At 44.0% G+C, this 27,681-nt stretch overlaps 8 protein-coding genes across 8 annotated transcripts; 6 read left to right on the top strand and 2 right to left on the bottom strand.

Moving 5' to 3' along the window:
* Nucleotides 1–561: 561 nt before the first annotated feature.
* On the top strand, nt 562–2,871 carry SERLADRAFT_480471 (uncharacterized protein; the record flags this gene model as incomplete). The annotated part of the gene is made up of 20 exons (XM_007324393.1): nt 562–630; nt 692–968; nt 1,028–1,106; nt 1,162–1,175; nt 1,229–1,327; nt 1,391–1,400; nt 1,457–1,474; nt 1,528–1,553; nt 1,611–1,636; nt 1,701–1,732; nt 1,783–1,807; nt 1,860–1,887; nt 1,942–1,987; nt 2,037–2,143; nt 2,200–2,259; nt 2,323–2,350; nt 2,410–2,467; nt 2,525–2,549; nt 2,602–2,723; nt 2,788–2,871. The coding sequence occupies 19 exons, from the start codon at nt 904–906 to the stop codon at nt 2,850–2,852; spliced, it is 933 nt and encodes a 310-aa protein (XP_007324455.1).
* Nucleotides 2,872–7,054: 4,183 nt separating this feature from the next.
* SERLADRAFT_443775 (uncharacterized protein) lies at nt 7,055–7,474 on the bottom strand (the record flags this gene model as incomplete). The annotated part of the gene is made up of 1 exon (XM_007324394.1): nt 7,055–7,474. One exon carries the CDS (start codon nt 7,472–7,474, stop codon nt 7,055–7,057), a length of 420 nt encoding a protein of 139 aa, XP_007324456.1.
* A 177-nt stretch (nt 7,475–7,651) lies between these two features.
* Nucleotides 7,652–8,643, top strand: SERLADRAFT_443776 (uncharacterized protein; the record flags this gene model as incomplete). The annotated part of the gene is made up of 5 exons (XM_007324395.1): nt 7,652–7,660; nt 7,715–7,804; nt 7,946–7,965; nt 8,018–8,027; nt 8,083–8,643. The coding sequence occupies 5 exons, from the start codon at nt 7,652–7,654 to the stop codon at nt 8,641–8,643; spliced, it is 690 nt and encodes a 229-aa protein (XP_007324457.1).
* A 4,157-nt stretch (nt 8,644–12,800) lies between these two features.
* SERLADRAFT_418741 (uncharacterized protein) lies at nt 12,801–16,935 on the bottom strand (the record flags this gene model as incomplete). The annotated part of the gene is made up of 14 exons (XM_007324396.1): nt 12,801–13,155; nt 13,223–13,480; nt 13,530–13,679; nt 13,745–14,026; nt 14,095–14,647; nt 14,673–14,879; nt 14,929–15,096; nt 15,155–15,370; nt 15,431–15,537; nt 15,591–15,809; nt 15,862–15,887; nt 15,969–16,169; nt 16,224–16,473; nt 16,624–16,935. 14 exons carry the CDS (start codon nt 16,933–16,935, stop codon nt 12,925–12,927), a joined length of 3,180 nt encoding a protein of 1,059 aa, XP_007324458.1.
* Nucleotides 16,936–24,510: 7,575 nt separating this feature from the next.
* Nucleotides 24,511–25,190, top strand: SERLADRAFT_443778 (uncharacterized protein; the record flags this gene model as incomplete). Its single annotated transcript, XM_007324397.1, has 2 exons — nt 24,511–24,774; nt 24,849–25,190. The coding sequence occupies 2 exons, from the start codon at nt 24,511–24,513 to the stop codon at nt 25,188–25,190; spliced, it is 606 nt and encodes a 201-aa protein (XP_007324459.1).
* A 674-nt stretch (nt 25,191–25,864) lies between these two features.
* On the top strand, nt 25,865–26,405 carry SERLADRAFT_403572 (uncharacterized protein; the record flags this gene model as incomplete). The annotated part of the gene is made up of 3 exons (XM_007324398.1): nt 25,865–25,889; nt 25,918–26,152; nt 26,287–26,405. A coding segment is annotated over one exon (235 nt), but the record flags the coding sequence as incomplete, so codon positions are not given.
* Nucleotides 26,406–26,511: 106 nt separating this feature from the next.
* Nucleotides 26,512–26,740, top strand: SERLADRAFT_403573 (uncharacterized protein; the record flags this gene model as incomplete). The annotated part of the gene is made up of 1 exon (XM_007324399.1): nt 26,512–26,740. A coding segment is annotated over one exon (229 nt), but the record flags the coding sequence as incomplete, so codon positions are not given.
* A 56-nt stretch (nt 26,741–26,796) lies between these two features.
* On the top strand, nt 26,797–27,285 carry SERLADRAFT_374888 (uncharacterized protein; the record flags this gene model as incomplete). Its single annotated transcript, XM_007324400.1, has 2 exons — nt 26,797–27,163; nt 27,227–27,285. 2 exons carry the CDS (start codon nt 26,797–26,799, stop codon nt 27,283–27,285), a joined length of 426 nt encoding a protein of 141 aa, XP_007324462.1.
* Nucleotides 27,286–27,681: the final 396 nt, after the last annotated feature.

Consider the following 27,681-nt stretch of genomic DNA (forward strand, 5'->3'; position numbering starts at 1 on the left):
TCTCGTGAGTCGATGAGTTGAAACACCAATTTCAAAAATTTAGATCAGCACCACAGCAAAATGCATCCTACATCAAAAGTAAAAACGGGCCATTCACATGATTTGAACCATCAACATCTAGCCTCGCAAGCCCATCAACCACTACCGCTTCGCTAAACAGGCTACTGAAGCTTTCGTCATTAGCTATCTTGACTGAGGTCATCCTAGTATGTCCGGATTGGTATACAATGTTTGTCAGAAAGGTATGACCGGTGTCCGGGCTCCCAAACAAGGTGTTTCGTAATTTTGGGGGTTTTTGTCCGGATTCTCAGCAAGGTTTTATCGAGTTTTTGCCAATTTTTGTCCGGATGGCTCATCAGGGATATTCAGGGGTCCTGCACGATTGCAAATTGAGAAATCAGGTACTCAGTTGGAAGCTGGATCCGAGTCCATGGTTATATTTGAAAAAAAAGTTGGACCTGATGATGGAGCTGAGTTTGCATGTACTGGTTACGTCAGAGATACTCCTGCCGTGTAGGTTTCGTTGTGCGGGCCCCGAATTTGGCACTCATCAGGACAACATACAACAGATTCATCAAACACCGTCAGACAAGCTCGAGGCGTCTGATGAATCATCGACCATCCTCTGCGGTGGGTATACAATGAAACACGTCATGATGTCATAGTTGATACGGCGTATCACGACAAACAGATCAGAATCGACACCAAACGAAACAGTCTGATGAACAACATTGCTCTGGGAATACCTATAGCACTAGTATGTAGGACTTGAGCGGTTACTGATTATCATTGTTGTGGCTATTCATAACGCAGCCCATTTTAAAGTTAGCGGTTTTTGGAAGGTTCTGGTTATCATCCGCTCGTGGTCTCGATTTTTCTCAACAGGCGTAGAGGAATTTTACCATGAGTCCTTCAGTAGCTGCATCACTGATGCGCGGAATTCAGCTAGGCGCGATTTTTGCTATGGCGTAGGTTCAGGAAATAACAATCACTGTGCATTTTTGACATAAACAAATTCTACTTTCAGGTTGTATGGTGTAACGTGTATGCAAGCATTTATATATTACAAGAACTACCCTCAAGATAGGTGGGGCCTCAAATTAACTGTTAGGACTTTCATTTTTACCTTGATTTTTCTGCCTGAGTACTTAACAACCACAGGTTGCAATTATATGGTTATAGTCCTGCTACCTACGTGATCTCTCTACTTACCATCACCATCATCTAGGATCTTGGAGACAATTCATGCGGCACTGGTCATTGCCACCTTGGACCACTACCTTATCGCAAATTTCTCTGAAGTGGGAGTTATGCTCGCTATCGATTGGTAAATGTATCCCAGTCAGAGCTGCTTTAAATCACCTGATAAAATATCGTCCGTTCTCGACAGGACTATATTTGTGAGTTGAAATTGTACTTTTAAGAGCTTAGCGTTTAGAATGAATATGCCTCATAGATGACCTTTATAATTGGCGTAAGTGCTTCACATGCGGATTTGCACTGATGTGGCAATTGATCTGTTTTTAGTTCTTCATCGTCTTCCTTGTTAACTTGTAAGGTTGAAAACCGCAGAAAGCTACGGTGCTAATCACTCTATTCTATTCTTCAAGGTATTACACTTGGCGAATCGGGATGCGTAAGATAATAAATGTGCATAAAAAGACTGTTGCTTACGCTCTTGTGATATTACATTTTTTTAGTTTACAAGGGACGGTACATCATAATTGTGCTAGTATGTACATCTCACTATCTGCTTCTCTTCTCTGTTGATGGTGTACATAGATCGTATTGGCCGTCGTTCGTCTAGGTAAGTAAATATACCTGTAAATATCACTAAGCTCATTCTTTTTTTACGGAAGGTCTTTCTTTAGTATGCTGTGCATATACGTGAGTTTTGGGGTATAAACATCGTCATGCAATCACGCTTATCTATTTCTGCAGCAGAATATATAAGGACTCGTGGTTGTCTTGGGGGCAAGAGACAAAAGCAAGCATGTTCAACTAGTTTGCATACTTTATAACAACCTTTGTGACAGATTATAATCTGCTTTTCCCTTGCACTGGCTATTCTGACTGATACCGTAATCACTACCACTCTTGTGTTTTTGCTACGTAAAGCACGCCCAACTTCGCATTTACATCGGTGTGCACTTTCCTAATTCTATTTATGGCAGACTTGAATTTTTGGTCGTGCTGCAGGACAAAACGTGTAGTCGATGGTTTGCTTCTTTATGCCATTAGTGTTGGCACATTGACAATGTAAGTAACGTTCTGGTTCGATTTCTTTTGAATGCATCCGAGCCTGTAGTGGTTATGTCCTAGTGTGGTTAGTTTCCTTGAGCTTGTAGTGGTACGTCGTTAATATTGCAGAGTGAGTCCGTCGTCCTGGCTGATATTTATTATTTCCAGTTCCTCTTAGCACCGGGTACCCTTTATGTCCTGGGAATACTCTTGATTCAAATGAAACGTACGTGTATTGGCTCTCGCTCTGATATCTACATATTGCTCATCTATTATGTAATAGTTTATGCCAACTGCTTTTTAGCGAGGTACCTCCTTATAAAGCACTCACTATTTGAAACTGATATGGACTACGACTAGCTTAAACATTAGACACTACCAGGCCAGCCATCTCGCACCCCATCCTTTACAAAGCCAATTCACTGGGAGTGATGAACCTCACGGCTCTCCTGCAAGGACAATTAAAATTGCTGTCTTATCAGGTAAGCGGTAAGCGGGCACAGATCTATGGTAGCACCAATTTTACATCTTCTAATACTTATACAGGGGGACAGGTTAATGAAGCAGGCAAGGTGTCCCGAAATGTTGTTGAATCTTCTATGCTGCATTAATGAACAGTCATATGAAAATACTTTATGTGGAGGATTCTGTCCATAGCCTTTAGTATAAGTGACAATTAACTTAGTTGCGTTTCTAAGTTTGATTGTGTAGGAACTAGGCAGAGTCAGATTCTACAGTATGTACAGTAATGGTGCCCAAACCTTGCCTAGCGCTTTCCTTAAGGTTCGCTTAGGGCGCTCCTTAAGTGAGCGTTAAGGAAAAAGACGCGACGGCATTCATCTTGTCGGAGGTTGAAGGCACGGCACATGCGGCTGAGGCGTGTTATGCAGCTGATGGAGCGTGTTATGCAGCCTCCCATCATCACTCGCCGTCCACTGATTCTCGATGATCTCCCTATCCATGGCCCCACGAAGCTAGAAAACTCACCCTCCCAATTTGTCTCAGAGAGCCTCGCTCACCCCCTCCGCAGATTTGAGCCAGCAGACAGAAGGCACCCGGCAGCTTGAGGTTCAGTGGGAAAAAGAGCCAGCCCAAACTCAGAGGCTCATTGACTACTTGATTACGTACGAAAAGCACTGTGCTGCTTTATTTTCAGATTCCACCAAGGAGGCAAAGTCCCATGGTCGCCGCAAAGTTGTTAACAAGAGTAGTAATATAACTATGTGAAACTCAGTGTTACAATAACACAATTTCCGGACATTTCCTTCTCTTTCATTCTCCGCTTTAACTTTGTACTTTAGCTTTCTCACATCGTGCCACACGGCATTTCCCCTTTTGTTCTAACTCCTCTTTCTCGCACCGCGTTGCCTTCTCTCTTATTTTAGATTCAACTCTCTCATGCAGTGGAGCTGGCCATATGGGCTAGGCCCTATGATATCATCAGCCACTGCCTCTATCAACTGTATAGTACATATGTACAAACAAACCTGTAGTAGTATTTATACCCCAATAGATCCAGGAGACTCCTTAGCGAGTCCTCCTGTTGTATACCAACTGGCTCACTGCAGCCTAAGGGGTAACCACTCCCCAACTTCATCATCTTTATAGTGTGTTCTGTGTGCACCGGAGTAACTAACTCTTGGTTGTTACACTCAGCCGCTTCCCAAGATGCTATAGAAACAACTTTATTATTTACCTATGTGAAACTACAATGGATGTTAGTTTAAGGTGATCTTTAATAAATGTAATGTAACATACCTCAGCCGCTGCCCAAGAGGCTATAGAAACAACTGAGGTATTTCTATACTAAACCCCCTACTACTTATAGTCGGAGGTGCTACTTGCTACAGTATAATGACTCCTAGGAATACAATTGTGCTCCTAGGAGAACAATGGTGACTCCATGGAGTGGTGGCTATGTTCCATGGAGAACAATGGCTGCTTTTGCAGAGACCGGGTTTATGCAGTTTTGTCACTCCTTAGCAGTTGCAGTGATCATGCTTTTATAACAACAATGGGGTTTGATACTCACTCATTTGATGTCATCCTTGCTGCAGGTTTTGAGAAGATATGGTATGAAAGGCCCATTGTGCGTTTTGATACCATTGGAGGAGGAAAATCACGACCTGGAGGTTGTTCTTTGGATGCTGCTGGAGCAACTTTGTGACTGTGGACAGATCATCAATTACTCGGACATGTGTCCAAATGCAGACAAAAAATAATATATTAAATTCTATAAAATGTAACAACCAAGAGTTATTTACTCTGGTGCACACAGAAACACACTTTAAAGAAGATGATGGGGAGTGGTTACCCCTTAGGCTGCAGTGAGTTAGTTGTGCTAGACAACAGGAGGACTTGCTGACTCCTTCCCCATGTATTGCTCTTGTATATATACTAAAATACATGAGGTGTAATAACCAAAAGTTAGTTACTCCGGCGCACACAGGAACACACTATAGAGAAGATGAAGAGGGAGTGGTTACCCCTTAGAATGCAGAGAGTTAGTTGGTATACAACAGGAGGACTTGCTGAGGAGTCTCCTGGATCTATTGGGGTATATATACTACTACAGGGTTATTTGTACATATATACTATACAGTTAATAGCGGCAGTGGCTGATGATGTCATGGGGCCTAGCCCGCATGGCCAGCTCCACTGTGTGAGAGAGTTATGTTCAAAATAAGAAGAAAGGCAACGCGGCACAAGAAAGGGGAAGTGCCGTGTGGCACCATATGTGAAAGCTATAGTACAAGGTTAAAGCAGAGAATAAAAGTAAAGGGAAGGTCCAAAAATTGTGATATCGTAACATGAGGTACTGTACAGTTGTAAATAAAGTTCAAAGTCCGATGTCTAGCATGTGACCGGTCACATGATGAGTCTAGACACTGGTCAGGTGATATGTCACATGACTGGTTATGTGACTATGAAAAGTTGAAAATGTAAAGTAAAGTAAATGGTCACATGACCAGACTTGGAAAATAAAAGTAGAAGTACAAAAGTGAAGCGTAAGTAGGTGCTGGTATGTCAATTGTTACATAAAATCTAAAAAGGGGGTAGGTACCCTCCTTCTAGGTGTGCCATTTAATGACATTTATTCATGGGGTCAAAATAATGGGCCATTACAAAAGGCACCCAAGAGGGATGCCGGATCTTGGCCATCACTGTTTATTACTTGTGTTTACTCTATTCAGCTGTATGCCAGCTCACACCAGTGATAGCAGGAAAAGTGGAAAAGTATTAACAATTTTCTATGGTTTTATTTCTGCATCTAAAACCCGTGGTACTACTTGTTTATCTCTATTATGTGGAGAGGCATCCCACGGACTCTTCAGTTTGCTGATGACCCACAGCTGAGGGTATAATGGTCCTCAAACCTCACCTAGCGCTTTCCTTAAGGTTCGCTTAGGGCGCTCCTTAAGTGAGTGTTAAGGAAAAAGATGCTGAGGTATTGAGCAGCAATACTGTAGACTTTAAAGCCAGTAGATACAAAATAGTTGTGAAGAAAAATGAGCCAGCCACAGTCATGTTGGGCAGATATTGAGATTAGTAAGCTGCCACTTTGGGTAGTTGAGTAAGTTCGAGCAAAGATAGCATGCTCTAGGTTCAATAATGACTTAATAGAAGCACAGAAACACCCCAGGCCCATATATAAGGACAGGACCTTGAGAAATTTTTGTCTCAGCCATGCCTAGAGTCTCTGAACAAGCTTAGCTTCTTTCTGCTTTGCAGAATGCCAAGCAACGTGCTTTGGATATCTTTATTCAGCGTAAAATTGCTGAATTGATTTCTGAAGTAGAATTGCACCCTGAGGGGGAGGGGGGGAGGCATTGCTTGATGAGGATTCTGATTCCTCCCACTCTTCTTCCTCTTCTTTATCTTCTGGTACGGACAATATCATCTTAGCTCATACCGCCAATCTGTTTGCCATTGAAGATGACATCCTTTCTACTCGTGTTCTCACCTATTGTCCTTTGGCCCCTTATGTTTCTGTATTTCAATATCTCCATGAATGGGCTGACAATGACTGTCCTATCTTTTGCCGTCTGATGCGTACCTCCCCCTCTACTTTTTTTGAGATTGTGAAGAGGCTGAAAGATGACCCAAGCTTTCATAATAATTCTAATAACCCACAGGCTCCTGCTGAGCAGCAAATTGCATGTGCATGTTCTGTTTTGGACACTATGGCAATGCAGCCTCTATTGAGGATACTGCTACATTAGCAGGAGTTTCTACTGGGTCTATTGTGAACTATACAGAGCGAGTCATAATAGCCATTCTCAATAGGCATAATCTGTATATCAAGTTTCCCCAGGATGGAGATGCTGATAAGAAGAAAGCAAAAGAGTGGGTGAGGAGCAGGACCACTAGGGCATGAGAAGGAGGATGGTTATGTGCTGATGGTTTGGGCTTTAACCTTTACCAGAAGCCTGGCTTCCATGGGGAAGGGTATTTTGACAGGAAATCAAGGTGAATGCTGACAAGGTAGAGCCAGATGGACCTGGGGGGAAGGATGAAAAGCCGGTGGTATCAGAATCTGAGCCAGCACTAGACTGGTAAAATGACTGCCATCCCCCCTCCTGTAAAGCAGGGGAGACGGCATACAGGGAGGCTTGAGGTGAATGTGAGGATGAGAAGAATGGGGGGGAGGTGCTGTGTCCTTGAGGGGGCTAAATGTTGGGCTGCCAGCACGGCTCACACCCCTAGTCCTGAACACAGACCCAACACTGTGTGGTTCTGAGTCCTCCTCGAGGCTTGGCGTATCAAGCAAGGAGTTATCTGTTACAGAAGGAGGGGGGATCCGGTTTAGCAGTTATTGTAGAGTTGTGCCAGCAGGGCTGCGCACATATCCTGGATGCGCCTCCAGGGCAGCATGTAGATGCTGCATAGACTGCAGCACATTCTGGCCAAGAGCAGACGCTGCAGGGTCTGTACAAGTTGATGCTGGAGGAGGGTCTGTATGAGGAGGTGGTAGTGAAGGAGGGGTGACGGCTGGTGATGGCTGATGAGTTGGGGCCTCAGCTAGCAACGGCTGATGATTGGGAGAGATATCTTTAGATCGGCCAGATCTAGAGAAAAGATTGGAGGCCTCCTTGCCATGGTCATAACCTGGGGATGATGAGATGGCCAGTATGTTGATGGAGGGTATCTCCCTCCACCAGCCGTGCAGATCCTCACCGCTATGCATGCTGCACTGGGCAATGCCCCAGCCAAAGGTTCGAACATATTTCATGTTCCCAAAGTCCCCAAGCAACCTAAGGTTACAAAAGCATCCAAGCAGCAGCCTCGCACGTCTTAGAGCACTCTTCCTGCCACAGCACCCCCAACTCCACCTCCTAACACCGCCACCCCCAGCAAGATTCTGTCTCCAGCTCCTGTTGTGGCTGCTCCCAACAAGATTAATTCTAGCATGTCTGGGGTCACTAGTCCCACCACCATTAGCTCTGATGTACCCCATAATGTGAACCACTAGCTCGGTGGTCTCCCATCTCCAACCTCTGTTCACGCCCCTCCCGGCTCATCTGTCACATCCCTCACGAGCAAGCGCTCTGCCCGGGATGCCGTGACAAAACTGGATAAACCCGGTCTCTGCCAAAGCAGCCATTGTTCTCCTAGGAGTACAATTATTATACTGTAGCAAGTAGCACCTCCGACTATATGTAGTAGGGGGTTTAGTATAGGAATACCTCAGTTGTTTCTATAGCCTCTTGGGCAGCGGCTGAGGTACGTTACATTATATTTATTAGAGATCACCTTAAACTAACATCTATTGTAGTTTCACTGAGGTAAATAATAAAGTCATTTCTATAGCCTCTTGAGCAGCGGCTGAGTTTCACTTAGTTTTATTATGCCGCGCTCTTGGACAATGATGGTGATGATGGCGTTACCATCATATCTCGCAGCAAGAGTGCAGGTAACCATAGTAGGGGCTCAAACAAGGCTCCACGCAATACCGCCGCCAATGCAATTAACGGTTTGAATGATCAATTGGCGGAAATCATCCCCATAATGAAAGACTTCAACTCCAAGCTCAAAATTGGCATTCCCCCAACTGCCTCCCTGCCTAACGCCCCCGCCCAAACACCTATCGTTGAGAAGAGCCCCACCTTGTCCACCATCGCCTCTTCCACCATAGCCCCTTCCACCGTTGCCCATTCCACTACCTCCCAACCTTCCGCTTCTGCATTTAACATTCCTCAAGGCCACATGTCTGGTCAACCGGACAATGTCCGTTGCGGATCTGCCATTACCTTTATGTTGCAGAATGATCCCTACCGGGGAGTGGATAGCTCCATCCGGTTAATCCACCTTTTTGAGCAAGATATGGTAGCCGTCAACACATACCTGAGGCTCCTGGAGTCCAACGAGTTTTGCAGAACGGGTTTTGCAGGGCGTACGTGAGGGCTAAGCTGAAGTAGATGATAGATGAAAGAGATATGGATGGGTGTAGCTTACTGTATTGCTGATCGGACATTACATTGTGTATCTTGTGTGTCTTTGTGTTGTTAGTTTCAATATATGCAGTCTCTGAACAACCTAACCTGGTGCTTTATTTAAGAAAATACAGGATCAATGTGTATATACTAAAGTAGGCCCCTCCTACCCAACTCTTGCTGATAGTTAATCCACATGGCACGAGCGATCTGATCTCGTCGGGCGTTTGCTGCGACACAACCGGCCTCCGTTGGTATTAAGAACAAAGCTTGAAGGAAGTGTCTAGCCACTTGCTGAGAGCAATCAGGGACTGGAACTAGAGTCCAATGTGAGTAAATGTATTATTAGAGAGTATGACAGGTATACAGTACCTAGAGTCCAATGTGAGTAACTAGAGAATAGGAAGCATTGGACTCTGCAGTACTGTGGGAAGTTTTGTAAACAAAGGTAAACAAAGCAGCCACAAAAGCGAAATAATAGAGAACACAATCAATAGTGAATGATAGAAGAATAGATAGAGATAGGAATGAAAATATATAGGTAGCACAAAGGTGCAGAATCACCAAAACTAACACAACAACCCTGTTGTGACCTTATTTGATGTCAGCTGGCGATGCAGATGGATTTGTATATTCACGGGTCGGCCGCCTGTGCGTTAGCACAAAAACAAGTCCTGAACTAGTTGCCATTTGGATTGCGCCAGTCTGCAAACGATTCTCGCTCGACCTAGGAGGGCCAACATGCAACTTGCAAAAATACTCAAGTACGATGGCATCGCATTTTTTGTTGTTGATAGAGGTTTCTTCTTTTAGTTGAAAGATAGCTGACTACCAGTGTACGTAGACAATCTTATCTTTACAATGCCTCAATATCACTTTCACCGCTACCTCTGATCCAAACATTGTACTGCTTCCTGCTTTGTACATGGCTTTGCTTATGCTTTAAACTTGAACTGACCGTGTACCCTTTATTATCCGTGGCAGCACTGTATGGCTTATGATTGCAGTTATCATGAATTGCCTGCTCCTTGATCTGGATCATGTGGAAGATACAGGGATAATGGCACTTTTGAGCCAACAGTATGAGCTTGGGGGAAGGCACATCAGGGAAAACGGTCACTTGTGATTGTAAGTAATTGTCAAGAATTGTGCCAAATCACTGTTGTGTAAATTCCCTAGCAATTTTCACGGATTACATCTAATGAGTGCAACATTATACAGAATTACGAGTAAATTTAGGGGACCAATATTGTGGAGGAGCTTCTCATAGCCTTAATGGGTTTTCTCAACCATCAATACCGTTTCATATCACAGATCAGAGACTGGGTAGCACTCCCAGCCAGCCAGTACAATGGGTAAGGACTAGTAGCTGAGATCTTGCCAACCAGCTCCAAGTCCCATCAGTGCCTGGATATATTAATAAACACTTTAGTCAGGATCATACCTCATCATGAGGATACAGTTCCTAAACATGTGTGACACTACCTATTATTAGTATATTTTATCACCTGTTGATTAATTTTTGAAGTTGTATGATAGTTGTTCTTTTTTTTATTGGTCAATTTCATCCTCAGACCACCTTTCTATTGTTCCTTTTTTGGTCTGAGAGATAGACAATTAGCCATAAAAACCCTACCTATTAGTGTATAGTTATTTAGCTTTTTGTTACTTGAACAACCTGCTTTACTCCTTATCAAAACCCTTGAGTTTACTCTCAGTCCTCTACCTGCTATAATCTTTAGCATCTGTTGACCTCAAAACTCGTTGTACCTCTTACTCCCTGCAAATGCAGTCAGAGACAGGTGTTGTTTTTGTTATAGTTTAATGTTGCCTTACAATCATGGGCATTGAAGAATATAGTTTGCTGATCCTCTAAGTGAATGGGAAGGCACAATACCGTTGGTTTTTATTCATGCATTGGGAACTCCAAGAAATGCCAGCATGCTTCCACCAGACCAATATAGTGACCATCAATGTATTCCTGAATCTCATCCCTCGGCTGCCTTACATCTCCATGCACAATTCCTACATCTGCACCTTGTCCTCCCACCACAGCTGAAGCTCAATAATGGCCCTTGTAAATATATTTATAAATATATTTAACACCTTTAACAGATGCACAGATTTCAACATTAATGTGACAGTCATATTTGGCAGAGAGATATGCATTGTAAGGGACCACATCACAGTTATCAAAAACATGACCACTTGGAGCTTTATAAGTCCTCCCATTGTCAGGCCTTGCATATTCTGGATAACCATCATCACTAAATCTGGTTTCAGCACAAAATCTTTTCTCTTTGTGATAGTGCTTTGAGCATACTCCATTTTTCATGCACCAGGCTGTTCATGTCCACACAGACCATGCATCATACACTTTGTGACTATTGAATATGACTTTGGTTGTGTGACAGGATCAGGAATTTGAGCAGAGACAACAGAGTTAACCTGAGTGGCATCACAGATTTTATATTGATCTTCCAAGAATATAAGAAGATACATGTGTGGCAAACCCCGCTTTTGGTATTCCACAGTGTAAACAGATCCCAAAGTCTTTTTAAAGATCCCATCTTTGACTTCCTTCAACAGTGCCTTCTTTTTCTGATAGAAAACATGTGCAACAATGTCAGGACGGTCTGCAGCAGTCTATTTTCTTGTAGGCATATTGGGGTCATCATCTACTTCACTGACATTGTTGTATTCCAGCAAAGCCTCTTGATTTCAAGGCCAGTTGGTGTTTGCTATCATTGTAAGGAAAATATCAGGTTTATGGGAGTGGTGACATATAGCCATAGAGTCTTGGAGGAGCTGGTACATGTGCTGTGTACTGCCAGAATGAGAAGATGGTAGGACAATATTTTGGCCCAGTTGACCCAAATCTATTTCCCCATCATTTTGATCCATAGTATCTTTGACACCTCGGTAGAAGTCTGCCCCTATGCCTTTTTGATGATGATGGACCCACTTCAATTCACTTTCTTCTGTGGAAGCCCATGCATCAATGCAATACTCCTGAAGTAGCTTTCTACCACAGAAAAAATTAGATTGATCGGTTTTTTGGGGATGGAGACGGTATGCATAATAACACTGCTGGGAGACATTGACTGTGTATATTTCCATCAGCATTTTGAATGGACCGTATTGTCCTATGCCACCCTTGTTCTCCGAAGGGAAATAGTGACAAATTATGACATTTGTTTATAGTATGAGAAAACATGCATTGGCCAGGGCTTGAACCTGGGACTCCAGCTTTCATGGTCTGGTGCTTTTACCAACTAAGCTACCAAGGCGTACTTGGAAAGCATACTGATTGGTTGCATGCCCAGAAGGTCCAGAATAACTGTACACGGGTGCAGATCCCATTGTGTTGTGATAAATAGGAGGACGTAATGCAGAGGTGAATAAAAGGGGTGCAAATGGCTGATATGCTTGAGGCCACCACCATGATCAAATTGCTTCAGCCGCAAAACAATATCACGGTGCTCATCAACATCTTGTTCTCTATCTGCAGTAGGAAGACTATAATGACATTGGTCCAGAGTTTGGTCAAGAGCTAGTATCTGTAACAAAGTATACTCAGTTAGTAAATGCTGAGAAGTTAGGATGTACTCTGCAGCATTGTTTGGTGCTTCTTTATTCCTTCCGCACTTTCCTCTGCAATCTGGTTCAGCCTCTTCACCCCTAGTTGCAAGTGTAAATTGAGATGGCCATCAGAAGTGGTGGGGAGGCCAGGGATCGATTTGACCTTGCGTGGTACTTTGAGTCTTGATATTTGTTGGAGAATGGAGACTGAGGGGACTGAGGAACTTGTCGCTGTGTATAACATTCAGCACAGACTACTGATGGCGGTGATGCGGCAGCAGCTTGTGGCGCGGGGTGCGGACCGGACATTGAAACTGAGCCATAACAGGAGACGTGAGAAAAATCAATGAAAGGTTCGTGGTGAACGGCGGGCACAGTGCACGGACCCTTTGGACAGCATGCCCGGAAGGATCCGCTCGCTGTGCCGGTCGTTCACCGGCAAATTTTCTCCGCAGTCCAGCTGTAAGGTGCAGCTGCACGCCATTTGGCGCGACTTAGCCTCGTTGCCTCAATAAGGCAATTTGACTAATTAGTCTCACTGTTGATGTCGGATAGGTGTTCGTTATAGACACCGTCCCCTTCGTTATAGATATTCAGGATCTCACATGACAAATACAAGGTGTGATTCTACTGAAAAGTGCAGTGAAACTTCGACCTTACGTACATTTTACTGGTGTATCTTCCGTGCAAACATTCCCTTCGATGCCCAGTATTTCACCCAAAGTGCTGCATCTTCAGACGTAATAGATGCTAGCTCTCTCATCGTTCGACTCAATTGCTGTGCTTTTGTCGTAGAAAACACAACCAATCCTCCTGCTTCATCATCATTTCCTAGGCCTTGGATGGATTTATCACCTTGGGCGATCGTGCGCATGAAAGGAAGTAGCTTCATCGCGGGCTGATGTAGATATTAGAAGACCCCGAGTCTTGTTTTGAAGAAGATTGGTGAGCAAACGGGGACATACCATTTCCTCAAAATCGTCTACACCCGCACTAAACGCCTTCTCTTCTAGTCTCGAGAACCATTCTCCGAATGCTACAGTAGGAAGCGAACTAATGATAAGTTTGTTTTGTATCAACGCGTCCCCTATGGACTGCATCAGCGCTGCCCACTCCACAGGTCTGGGATGCACCAAGTTGATCGTTGTAGGAGGCTTTGCCTTTGCGAATGCAACGTCCAAGATCGCATGCGAAACAGCCTGGGGAGGCAACCAAGAAACAACCTGTTTATTCCATCAGTTGGATCTTTTAAACCAAAATAAGTCTTCTTACTCCTTTCGCAAGCGGTAGAGCACCTAGGGCTACACTTGACTTGACTAGCATGGGGAACCAGTCTGTAAGACTCCAAGCTCCTTTTGGCTGTCCTCCTGATATCTGTCCTATCCTGAATGACGACGCTTGTAAACCACTCTTCTCTAGTAACTATTTGAGATACAGAATGATGAATATACAAAACAACACTCAAATATGAATAATTCACTGCTTACCCGCTCACAGACATATTTACTAGCACCATAGCCAGACCCACCAGACGCAACGCTTGCATCAAAAAGCACTTCTTCTGGGAACACGCCTTGGTTCTTGTCCCATCCTTGTGCAGAGGAAATGGATGATGTAAACAAAAATCGTAAACTTGAAGCACCAGGGGATGAAAGCGCGAAATCCAAGAGATTCCGAGTACCCTTAATGTTTGACCCAAAGGAAGAGAGAGCAAGGCTGAAATCAAGCCGCCAAGCGTTATGAATGATGATATTAGTGGACATTCGTAGCTATCGATTTTGAAACCATAATCAGTTTTGTCGGCAGCCACCTGCGAGCTCTTCATTCTGACCCTTACCTTATCATACACAGCTCTGTCCAGGCCTAATTTATCCTGTGCAGCATCGCCTTCGATATATCGGAGTTTGGGCGAGTTCAATAGAGCGATATCCAATCCCCTATCCTCGAATCCAGTTTTCTGTCTCTCTTCGCTTGTTTTTCCGACCTTGGATGACCTATTGAAAGCATAGACTAGGCTAACCCGTTCGTTTTCTAGCAGCGACGCAAGAAGATAAGAGCCAAGGCCACCGGTAGTACCGGTGAGGAGAACTACATGGCCTTTGAGGTCATCCTCGTTACGGTGCTCCAACGGGTTCAGTGTCCCTGTCAACCCTTCAGAATACCTTGCGACTGTATTTTCAATATCCGTCCTCAGATCGACGAGCGCGCACCCTTTTTCAGTGGACTCTAGGTTAGAGACCACACGAGTAAGCGCCTGAGACAATAGCTTGATCGTAGGGTTGCTGAAAACGATATCCTGGTCGATTCGCCTGGCCGCTGTTCGAACATTGCCATCTGACGAGGAGTTAAACGACCCGATGATTCGATTTTTGCGAACAGTTGCAGTTAAACTAAAAAAAAAAGACAAAGGAACACACTATGAGCTTCATTTGGTGCAGGGAAATCAGAACATGCCTATCAAAACCTTGCTCAAAGACATCCACTTCGGGATCTACTTTCCTGCCCGAATTTACGCGAGCAGCGTGCTCCCCTAGCCACACAACCAAGGCTTCTTCTGACCAGTCCGTTGGCAGTTCCACATCGCTACTAGCACTGGTGATAGCTTCAACTGTCTCATATCTGCTGCGACGGCGAGAGTTAGCATCATGTCAATCGCTTTTAAGAAAGGAACACGAGCAGAGCATCAATTTCCTGATCATAAAGTTTCACTGCTGCCTTTCTCATGACGGTTCCTTTCCCCGCGCGAGGCAAGAGTTTCTCCGGGCGAGTCACGACGATCATTTCTTTGAATATCCGGCTGAAGGCTGGGGCCCCTTTATTTGCTGCCTCAACTTCCGGCCTGTGGAAAACAGGTATAGATTAAACCATAGGGCTACCAGCTTAAGAGAACAGCGTACCAAATTTTGTTCCTGAACACTGCCAGTTGCTTTGAATCTTCAACATCGACGTGGAATCCTTGCCTCGGCTCGACTAAAATTCCAACATGATTACGGGCACGACCGAACATGACGGTACCTCCCACTACCGGACTAGATGCAATGATGTTCTCCATAGGTGCAGGAACAACTTTCTCTCCCGAAGAAAGCACTATAACGTCGTCTGCCCTCCCCACCCTAATACAGGAATAAGCATCTCCATGGACTAAACTGAAGCGATAATTTTAGTGATCTTACAGCTTCCACAGTCCATCTTTAGAAGGATGCTTCAAGAAAAGATCCGATGTGGCATAGCCTTTAACATCCGGGATATTCTCTACTGAAACTTGATGCATTTGGCTCTGCTATAGATACTTCTATGAAGCTCGTAGCTATGTTAAAAATGAACGTCACTCACCAGAATCTGACACTCATAAATTCCATCTCCTTGTGGAATCCACCGAAACATCACCCGAGGGCTCATGGTTATCCATACCCAATTCCCTACCTCATCTTTTTCGCGAAAAAGAGTGCTAGTGCCACCAAACTCCGTGCCGCCGTAGATGTTTACCAAAAGTACGCCTGCCGACGCCAGCGCATTGCCAACTTTTTCGGATAATGGGCTACCAGAATATCCCTGTAACAGAGAGGTCAATAACTCTGTACAAAACGGAAAGGATGCTGCGTACAAGGTATAGAAGCGACTTCAGTATCTCTATCACACGAGGAGATAATGCCCATAACTCAATAATTGAGGGAACTGCGATCAATACTTTGCAGTTCGTCCTTTGCACACCCTCGATTACATTTTCAGAGGTTGGGATGACTGGAGTAGCTTTCGGGTTGCTATACGAGGTGGGCGTATAGACAGAAGCACTGCGGAGAGTAACCAATGGCATATATAGTGAGGAAATGATACCGAGAGTATGGAACGATGGCAGCAGCATCACACCAACACGCGTATCAGTGGGGTAGAGTTTCATATCTGTCACCGACGCTAGAGATATTCTCAGCAAAATCATTGGACTGAACAATATAGAGATGTCCATACCTGAGGCACACCAATGAAGGACTGTCTGATAGGTCTGGGGGATAGCTTTCGGGAAGCCGGTGCTCCCGGAAGAATGAAGATACATCATCACCTCGTTGATAGAAGGACGACTCGCTCTCTCAGGGAATGGTACAAAGGGGTCATCAATTGTTTCTAGGCCAAGCTTCGGGTATATCTGCGCAAGACACGGGATATCTTGAACCGCGAGGTCAAAGGATCCGAGTTCTGATTTAATGTCACCCAAGAGGGGCTGGAGGGAATGCTGTGTAGTTAACAAACGATGACAGGAAGTCTTCAGCAACATGTTGGAGACGGCGGATGCAGAATTTCGTGGAGACATCGGAAAAGGCTAATATGGAAGTGAACATATGGCATGAGTTTGGTTCTTAAGAATACTTACAACGTATCCTGCAATTATCACACCAACCAAAAGGGCGAAGTATTGGATGGTGTCGGTCATGGCGATGATGGCGATGACTTCACCACCAGGGCCAGTACGGTTAGGACGAAGTGCATGTGCAACACGATGTGAGGCTCTATAGAACTCCAGGTGCGAAATGGAGACGATTTCCTCAGTTGACCCATCTTTTGGGAAGACAAAGAAAGGTATGTCCGAATTGTTTTCAGCATTGAAAGCAAGAAATTCGGGGAACAATAAAGAACCATCCAGAGGTGGATAATTCAAGTCGGGTGAAAAACTGTGATCTGCCATAACTATAGAAAGTAGTAAGAAAGTTCAATGTAGGGAAGATGATTTCTCTGACAGCCAAGCGACTCACTCCTCTACTTATGTTCCAGTGAAGATGCGGCATGATGCGTGAGCATCAATTGGCCACTTGAAAATATTTTGGAGAACCGGGTTCGAGTCACATCGGCGGCAACGACTTATCGCGGGCTAGGCCGATGTAAGTATGATAAAGTATCATTCCATCATGAAGCTGTAACTCGTGAGATGGCAAGGCGGAGATGCGACTGACCAAGGAGTATCAAGTTCTAATTATGAGGCCTAAGGTCCTCATCTTCCTTTGAGTGTCCGACCTTGACATTTGTTGATCCACTAGTACTAAAAAGGCTATACAAATTCATTGTAGATAAAGTTTCGATACAGAAAAAGATCTTTGCCGCCATCGACTTACCTATCACATAGTATCTTAGCTTAGGAAGCTCAACACTGGTCCGATTTAACAGTGCAGAAGCCCTCCATCAGGGAATAGGAACGACCGATTGGGAACGACCGTGGGATGACCTTTTATTCCTGGACCCGCAAGATCCAGGCACTCTGAGATAAAGGAGGCCTAGTCTCTAGTCTGGTCCGAAGTAAGGACCTTTGGCAGGAACCCCCGCTTCGGTGGTAATAGAGAAGGCATAATGAGCGGCACATTCGGCTTGAACTCGGCATTTTGTGACTAGTCACACCAGGAAAAAGCACATAAAGCTATTGTATCACAACTACAACAATTTATGTAGCACCTTGGACCTATATGACTCTGAATATCCCATTTCTTTTTGCCCATGTTTTGGTTCAGGTGTGTCTGCAATTTGTAGCGGTGTTTTAATTGGAGTGGCTGGCAGTTTCACGATCTCAATGGCTCAGCATCTGTTTGGGATGGAAGAAAATTTTGAAACTAGTGTGATTTGTCATCTGAGAGCTTCACTATTAATTCTACCGATTCACACAAAGGCTAAGTGGTGGTTGAAGCAATAGCTAGCCTTTACTGTGATGCTCAGCCATATTCAACATCAGGAAAAAACCTTTTGCTATATAGCAGAGGGGTTTGTACATATGTGCAAACAAAGCCTATTATAGCACCTATAGCACTTATAGCACTATAAGAGCAACTATAGTATGATTCAAGTCCCTATAGTACTTTAGGAGCAACTATAGTATGATCATAGTGACTATAGTGTTATATGAGCAATAAGAGCAATGGGAGCAAAAAAACCTTGTGTGTGATTATTTTTTTAAATCAGCCACAAGCTCTCTCATAGCTCATATAGTCAGCCATAAGCTATAAGTGCTATAAGTGCTATAAGAGGCTATAGCCAACTATAAGAGTACTATAAGAGCACATTGTTCCTGAATAGATGTTGGGGTTTTGATTGCAGCTATGATCACTATGACAACTATATTTGCAACTATAGTACTATTAGAGTCTATATAGCCAAAGTGTTTTTCCTGATGAATTGGAGTGGTTGAGTTTAAAATCAAGGTGCAAAAGAGCTCAATATTCGTGTTATTGGCACCAAAGGGGGGTTCACGCCAAATGGCCTTACTTTTGTGCAGACCTTATTTACAAGATATCAACTCATCATATATTGAATGAGGTAAGCAAGGGAGACTACCTAGTCTCCCCAGTCAGACCAAATTACTGATATGACAGTTGATATCAGTAAATAAGGTCTGATCTGAACTAAGAGTGGTGTGCAATAGCCCCCCATTTGGTGTCAATAACACGACTTGTTGAAACTATTTTGCCAAAACCTGAGCTCAGCAGAAACTCAACATAAACTCAGCAACTTGAAACCCAGCGAGCACTTACTTGGAACTGCAGAGCATCCTCAGGCTTGCCTTTTGAAAGTCGTTATCCAGGCAGGAGCCACATATATATATATCAAACAAGGAGGATTTTGACAATATGAGTGGTATCTAGCTTTTTTTTAAGTCTAGATTATTTCTTAGCACAGTTTTGGGTTTTCTGTACATTGCTTCCTTATTATCATTATCATGCAACAGTACTTCACTGGTTTAGCCTTTGAAAGGCATACAATTGATGAGATCAAATCAAGAATATGTAGTAGACTGCCCTTGCTGATATTTCATAGGGGCCATGTAGTACTTAAGTTTTAGTGGACCTGTGTTCCTCTTAAATGTGGCCGTTTCATGCCAATTTTGTGGCACCTGCCGACCATTCTCAGACTCGTCTTGTAAGCTTTATTGGCACTGAATGGGGGGCTCCTGCGCGCCACCCTTAGTTTGGACAAGACTAGGCTCCCCAGCTGTTCCTGGTTAAAATTCCAGTTAACGTAGCCAGAATTGTCTCTTGACCACTTGTTGCCATTGTGAGGCAGACAAAATCCCCACTCAAGATGACTTGGGGACTTTATCATAGCATTTGAAAAATCATAAAAAATGTGTACAAAATCCAGTGTTACGATAACACATTTTTGGACCTTTCCTTTCCTTTTCATTCTCCGCTTCAACCTTTTACTGTAGCTTTCACACTCCATGCCATGCAGCACTTTCCCTTTTATTCAAACTCCTCCTTCTCGCGCTGCATGGCCTTTCTTTTAATTTTAGATACTAGTATCTCACGTAGTGGAGCTAGTTACACGGGCTGTGCCCTATGACATCGTCAGCCACTGCCTTTAGCAACTGTATAGTACATACATACAAACAAACCTGTAACAGTATATAAACCCCAATAGATCCAGGAGACTCCTCAGCGAGTCCTCCTGTTGTATACCAACAAACTCTCTGCAGCCTAAGGGGTAACCACTCCCCATTCACTACCTTTATAGTGTGTTCCTGTGTGAGCCAGAGTAACTAACTCTCGGTTGTTACATCCAGTACATGAAAAACAATCTTGTAACTAGTACATCATTTGTTATATAGACAACTATTTGCAAAAGTTTTGAGTGGAGGTTGTGAGAATCAAAATGATTGAGCTAAGGACTTTGCGGAGTCTCAATCACACAATAATTTCTCGGACAGCCAAGCGGCTCGCTCCTCTACTTATGTTCCAGAGAAGAAGCGGCATCATGTGTGAGCATCAGTTGGCCACTTGATAAATATTTCGGTAAACCGGGTTCAAGTCACATTGGCAGCAACAACTTGTCATGGGCTTGGCTGATGCAAGTATCATTCCATTGTGAATTTGTAACCCGTGAGATGGCAGCGGCGGAGATGCAACCAACCAAGGAGTATGAAGTACATAGGCAACACAAAGGGATGAACCTTTTCCAGCCCGGAAACTACCCACTCACACTCCAACCAGGCCAGACAAGTGACCGTTGATTTAATAGTGGAAGACAGCATATTGACATCATGAAGATGGACCTATTGCCCTATCTGTACTGGCTGCCGGGGCTTTGCTGATATTAAAAGTGGCACATGGTAGTCAACAAATTGGTGACAGAAGCAGATGGAGAGTGGTGACATCAGGTATAGTGAAGGAGCAAGGAAGACGTGTAGGAGGAGGGTGGAGGTTATGAAGTAGTGGACTGGGATAGGTGGCCAGAAAAAACTGCCTGGTGAGAATAAAGAGGAGAGTAAAGGGCCCATGGTGGGGCTAAGTAAAGGAAAAAGGGTAGGGGAAATGACAAAAGCAAGGGTGCAATGTGTAGCCAGTGGCGATGCAAAAAATTACTGAAATGCTGAAATACCAAAAGTACCAAATAGAAAGCAAAAGTGAGCACAACTTGATTGCCTAATAGAGGTGGTGGTGATCAGCCACAAGTTCAAAAAGGGCAATATTAATTACTATGCCATGTGGCACTGCGTTTATTTGGCATAAAGGTGAGTGTTTTGAATATTTGCTTCATTTTTTACACCTGTCCATGCTACCAATCAATTTTGGTGCATGAAACCGGGCTCTCTTATATATGGCTGAGTGGACTTTGACATAGGCTTCCACGTGGGTAGCCTCTGCCCAAGCCTTCAACCTTTTGTTTTGAGAGCCATGGGCTGCTCTCACCTTCATTCTGAACAAAAAGGACTTTTGACCCAGCAGGATACATATCTGATGCAAGGCGTTGTTGGCCTGACCTTCCCAGAGTGTAAGCTCCTGAATTACTAGATGGTGTAGACCTTCAATTTTGCAAGTGCCTTTTCCTAAGTTAGAGGGTAACACCAGTTTTCTCCTCTCAATGGCTTATCATTGCTATTAAAGGAACCTGGGAGGTCAAACAGATTTATGTCTTCTGCATTGTTGTCTTTGTCAGAGTTTGGCCACCCCAGGACCTCCTCAAGAAACTCAGCAACATCAATATTGCCTAGATAACTTTTAACCTTGAGGTTGAAAGCATCTACGCAGGAAAGCAGGCATTGATACCTTTCCTCTAACTCCAGTTTTTCTGTGGTTGTGCCCTTGTTGTTAATTTGTTTTGCATACATTTGCAGCTGTATCCTGTTAGGTAGAGTTAATCACTATTCAACAAAGCATATATTCCCAGGGTCCAGGGTGCCTGGGGACTTACTGAGTCTCTTCCAACTTCAGCCCTACTGATAACCAAGCAATAGTTCCTCAAACCACTCCATTTTATGTTTCCTATTGCAATAAATGCAGCTGGATTTCTGCTTTGCTGGGTAATTTTGCCAAAGAGACTTCATGTCAAAAAACCATGGCGTCTTTGGAGTAGCAAAGCTGCCAAGTGGGGTGTTGGAGTAACTGAGTAACAGAGTACGGAGGACGAGATAGGGAATTGGCTTAGCTTGTGTGCTAGGCCCTTCCACGGACCTTGGTCCCTAACTCAACGGAAAATGGATGGAGGAGAGTAGAGGATGAAAGGGAAGTAGAGTAAAGATCCTTTAGAGAAGGATCAGAAAAAATTTAGAAAAGGACTTGGTAAAAAGGTGAGGGAATCTATTTGATATTCAAACTGCAGGAATAGAGTATAGGAGTTAAAGCTTATATACTGTTGGGGGAGCAGGAGCCCTTAAGAAGTAACTTGTGATGTATGTACTGAGTTCCATGCAGACAACTATCTAGTGAAAGGAGAATGTATGTGCAAGGAGTGTATTCAAGTTATAAGGTCTAACTACAGAGTCCACAAGGAATACTAGAACATGTGAGGGGAAATGTATGGTGGACTGGAAGTCCAGTGCAGGAGTATTGGGGTGGACAACTGGAGTACCATTTGGAACTGGGGCGTAAAGTTATGCTGACCGTCAGACCATGAGGAACATAATCCCGGGTATGCCAATGGTTTGGGAGCTTCGGACTTGGAGAGTATTTCCTTCAAAGGCGCCAGAGCTCTGTCTTCCAGTACAAATATGGCAGTTGTAATAACCAAGAGTGATCTACTCCGGCGCACACAGAAACACACTATAGAGAAGATGAAGATGGGGAGTGGTTACCCCTTGAGCTGCAGTGAGTTAGTTGGTATACAACAGAAGGACTCGCTGAGGAGTCTCCTGGATCTATTGGGGTATATATACTACTACAGGTTTGTTTGTATATGTGTACTATACAGTTGAAGAAGGCAGTGGCTGATGATGTCATAGGGCCTAGCCCGTATGGCCAGCTCCACTGCGTGAGAGAGTTAAGTCTAAAAATAAAAGGAAGGCAATGCGGCGCTAGAAAGGGAAATGCCGCATGGCAATTAAGGTATAAGGTTAAAGCGGAGAATAAAAGAAAAGGAGATGTCCGGAAATTGTGTTATCGTAACAGCAGTATCCCCCTCTTAGGGTCGAACTCTTGAGACACAAAGATAGCCTTTGGAGAAAAGGGCTCCGGTGGACATATTTTGAAACGGGGTTAGGGTAGGATTTCTCTGGTGGACAAATTTCCTAGTAGCGAGTGGCATGCAGAGTCCGGCTGAGTTTGAATGAGGATATACTTGGAATTCCTTCAGTTAAACAGTCACGTTCAAAACATCTCTTAACTATCACTGTCACTCCTCTTACTATTGGGCTAAAGGTTATGTCTGGTACTCTTTTACTTTTATCTTTCTTTTTCTTATTTTCATTTCACACTCACATTCTATTATACTTACAATGTAGGAGACTCCTCTCCCATTCCCAAGAAGATATCCCAATGGCATAACTCCAATCAAGAGCTGTGCTCGGGAATACTTTGGTGAGAGATTAATCAGCAATACAGACTGTGACTTAGTGCCTTTCCTATGGGGTCACTGATCCTGCTATTTGTACATCCCTTACTAAAGATCTTTCCCATGTTATTAGTAATTATTATAGATCACATTATTTCTGTTACGATACACAATTTTTGGACCTTTAACTTTCACTCTCAGCTTTAACTTTCTTTCTTTATTTTCACACACTATGCCATGTGGCACTTTCCTTTTGTTCAAACTCCACTTTCTCCTGCTGCGCTGCTTTCCTTTATTCTTAGATATAACTCTCTCATGTAGTGGAGCTGGTCACATGGGATGTGCCCTATGATATTATTAGACACTGCTTTATCAACTGTATAGTACACATGTACAAACAACCTGTAGTAGTATAAATACCCAATAGATCCAGGAGACTTCTCAGCAAGTCCTCCTGTTATTTACCCATAACAAGCTCACTCCTACCATAAGGGAGATTATCCTCTCCTTCACTCACCCCTCTCTGCTCGTCTTGTTGCATGCCAGAGTATACAAACTTTGGTTGTAACAACTTTTTCTCTTTGATTACTATTGGCTGATTATTTGGTCAGACCACTTTCTTATTCTTTCTCTTTTTGATCTAACCCTTACTATTCAATATATAAGGAGTAGATATTTGATGTATTATTCCTTAGTTCAATATTAGTTTGGATTTGCACCTATACCAATACTCTTCAACATCAATGCCCTGATCCATCGCCTTCTGGACTTGGCCAGGAATTTGTTATTGTTATATACATAGCTTCATATTTGTTACCTGACATTAAGTACCTAAGATATAGTGAGATATCTATAGATAAATCAGTATTGTAGATGATGTAGGAATCCAATAATTGTACTCACAGTTCTGACTACCTCAGCTCTTTGAGGTAGTCAGAGCTGTGATGTGGCAAATGTAGCAAAGCTGTAGCTGTGGTATTAGTGGGCATAAAGTTGGAGATACTATAATCTAATACTAGGCATGATTTTTGCAGTTCCAACATTTTTTACAGGTGAAACATGTAGAGAGACACAAGATTGATCTCAGCGGGAACAGAATTGCTATATCAATTAAAGACTCTACAAATACAGAAGATGAAAATACCTTGGCGGGAACAGAATCACTGAGGTCCTAACTACATGAATGGTCTATATATATAGTATGTAGTATGCTAGGATTTCAACAGTGCGGAGTCCGAATATCAGAAGCCTAGGCTGTTGTTGATGTTGACACTGGAACTCAACAAAACATTGTAGGAAAATAGTCTTAAAAGGTAGTGCTATACATTGATGACCCAAAAATCATGCATGGGGTAGGTTTGGACTTAAAACAGGCAATAACCACCTGTTCCTGTCACCACAGAATCAGTTGATTATCACATCATAGTATTTACTTTCAGTTGGAGACTTCAACTTTCTCCCTACTAAATGGGTTTTGGCCCAAGGTGATTTTCACGAGTCCTTGGTCTCACAGTGCATGAGTTGCATTTACTCTACTGCTGGAGGCTCACGTGATAAATCTGAACCGGGTTTGCGATTCATTGCAAACTACCATCTGGCATTATCATTCAGGTTGCAAACATTGCGCCTAATGAAAAGGCTTGAGCCAAATACTATCGTGGCTTCATTTCCCATCGACGACGAAACAGTAACATTTGGTCGAGATCCGCATTGCAGCGTGCGATTGTATTATCCCAAAGTCAGCTCTGTCCATGCAAAGCTAGTGTTTCAAGAACGAAAGGTCTGCATTGAATGTACTCTACGCTCTTTGATATTCGAACTAACCCTTCACAAAGGCATTTGTCGTCATTATAGGTACAAACGGTCTCTATTGACGGATACCCGATTTTCCCTTCCGACAACCCAGATCTACCTACAACAATACCAGTATCTAACAACTCTGAAATAGAGATACATAAGAAACGTTTTATTTTCACCTACCCCCCTAAGGAACTACGTGCCGCCCTTTTTGACAGCCCTGTCAAGGATGGATCTACTACTCCCGGAGCCCAAAGACGAGCCCTACGTATGTCTATGATTCAAAGCGCGGAAGTCTTCAGTCCCAAACCCAGCAAGGATCCCAACGAAAATCTCAAGATATTACAGAGTCCTCTTAAGGCTCGAGGTCGGTCACCCGTCAAGCACCCGTTATATTAGCAACAGAATCTTGCAAGTCATCGTGGCGATATGGACGAAGAGGATATTATTCTGGTTGATGGAAATAACCCGCGCGTGATGGAGGAAGAAAAATATTTGGTTATTCTCGAAACTGCCGAAATTAACGAACCAATCAATTCACTCAACCCCGAAACATCAGCCAGAAAAGCTAATTTTCACCCTCCCAATAATACCAGCACGCCCTTTCAACACGAGCCGCAAAATCCTCGTCGACATGTACAAGGACGTCCTTCCTTGCACCGCGCAGTGCTCGTTCGTTCGGCTCAGAGAGCCATTATGAAGATGGAAACCGAGAACGAGGAAGAGGAGGAAGAAAAAGAAGTAGAGGAGTTCATCGCAGAGAGCATAGGACTGGAAGACAAGCCTAAATTCGGCATGGTAGATATCCAGGAACAAGTAGATGGGGAAGGTTTTGATGATGACCTTTTGGATGGAGATTACGATGAAGAATCAACTCCACAGCCAGATCACCCGTATGGTGGGTGGAGGAAAAGCCTTGAAGCGTCAAAGGACTAGCATGGCCCTTCCGTTCTTCCTCCATTCTTCAAGAAGACGCCTGTCAGCAACTAGAAGATTGCAGCTCAGGAGAAGAAGAGGTAATATTTGCCTGTTCTTATTAAAAAAAAAACTTCTCATCTAACGCTGTATTTAGGAGCCAGCTCAGGAGGATGAACCTGATTTTACCGACGACGTACAAATACAAAGGGAAGCAGAAAGACAAGCGCCTCTACCAGCCTCCACAACTACGCCAATACGCTTACAACGACGAAACGATTTTTTGGCACCCCAACCACATCATACACGAGCTCTAGAAGCCCCTCAAGGTGCTGGCCGTTACTCTTTTGGTGGTGCACAGAGAATTCTATCGGAGCCGAAATGGAAGGTCACGGACATCATCGTACCCCTTCCAAAAGAAAAAGTGGAAAGAGTGTCATATCTGAATGATAACCATTATGGACAAGCCGACAAGTGGGGAAGCAGGAGGTCAAAGGTTAGCGATGAGGAAAGGAAGGTATGTATACATTCTTAGTATGTGACGTGTCTTCGAGATTTCTTTTTTCAAAACTTTCTACAGGCTATTCGAGAGCGCAGAAAATCAGCACTTATAACTCCAGACCCTATTTTTGGTGGTCAAGTTCCCGGTTTCAGCACGAGGCTACTCTCTACGCCTTCCCCTGCTACGGTATCGTCTTTGTTCTCTCCTTCAAAGACAAACGTGTCTCCTGTAGCGGCAGTGCTGCGTGATTTAGATAGTAGTGAAGGGGACGACGAAGAAGATGCTCGGTCACTCTTGGAAAGGATGAAGAAGACGGTGGAAGACATGAAGAGGAGGAGGAGCGTTGGTCCTCCTTCAAATGCAAACTCTGCCCGTGATGAAGACATGATTGTGGACGTCAGTGAAAATGACGAATCTGGGACAATACACGAAAGGATGACTGTACAACGACAGTCAAGCCAAGGAACTGCTGACTTCTCAGAAGAGGGAAGTGATAAAGAGAATGAAGGTGCTTTCAGTTCACAGCATGATTGTTCCGACCGATATCTCGACTCCCAAGAACCTTGATCAGCAGACAATGATTCTGACATGGCAAATTCTGACAAAGAGCAAGAAAATGTTACCATGGGTGCATTCTCCGGGACATCCTCACATTCAGTGGAGGGTTGTGATGGTGTTGCCCCTCTCACACCTCCCCTCGACACCATTAAACACCTCTATTCACTTCCCAAGACTAGTTCTATTACACCAGTCTTTTGCGGCGTGCGGGATCTATTTAATGGTGCCGACGCGCATAGATATGCACACCCTCTGCACACACCAAGGATGGACGGAGTGCGCGATATGTATTTGCGTGAAGGTACACACGTGACAGATACACCTACTTTCGAAGGCCTGCGTGATATGATGGAGAGCCTAGCAGGATATCGCAAGTCCGATCAGGAAGAGGACAGTGGTACCCATAGCGAAGAAGACACTAATGTAAACGAGGTTTCGGTGAGGGCAACAGCTGGTGCAGGAAGAACGACACGTTCTGGTGCTTCGGCCAAACCCCGCGATAAGGGTGATATGTCCTGACCCACCACTACACGTGTGGTCAATGCGATAGCTGATACTGTGGTGCCGAACTCAGACCAAGAACAACTTCAGCCTGGCCAATTGGAAGTATTGAAAGATGGATCTACACAGGCTTCTCTTGGCATCACTGCGGAAGTGGAAGAGGTTTCTGGAACCATGGCACAATCGACTGCGGGAGAAGGACAAATTTTTCGTACAAAGCTTAGGTTGCTTAGGGTTCGTAAGCAGGTGGCTGTGAATGAAAATGACCAGGTAGGGCCGGATTTTAGTGATGTAGTGATTACCTACCTAATCCTAATTAATCTCACCTCAGCAGGATAAACACGGTGTGCGATCAATGGACACGCTGGCAACTGTGTCGGCCAAGGCGAGCCGAATCAGGAATGTAAAGAACTT

Source organism: Serpula lacrymans, assembly GCF_000218685.1.
Source record: "Serpula lacrymans var. lacrymans S7.9 unplaced genomic scaffold SERLAscaffold_19, whole genome shotgun sequence".
Taxonomy (NCBI): domain Eukaryota; kingdom Fungi; phylum Basidiomycota; class Agaricomycetes; order Boletales; family Serpulaceae; genus Serpula; species Serpula lacrymans.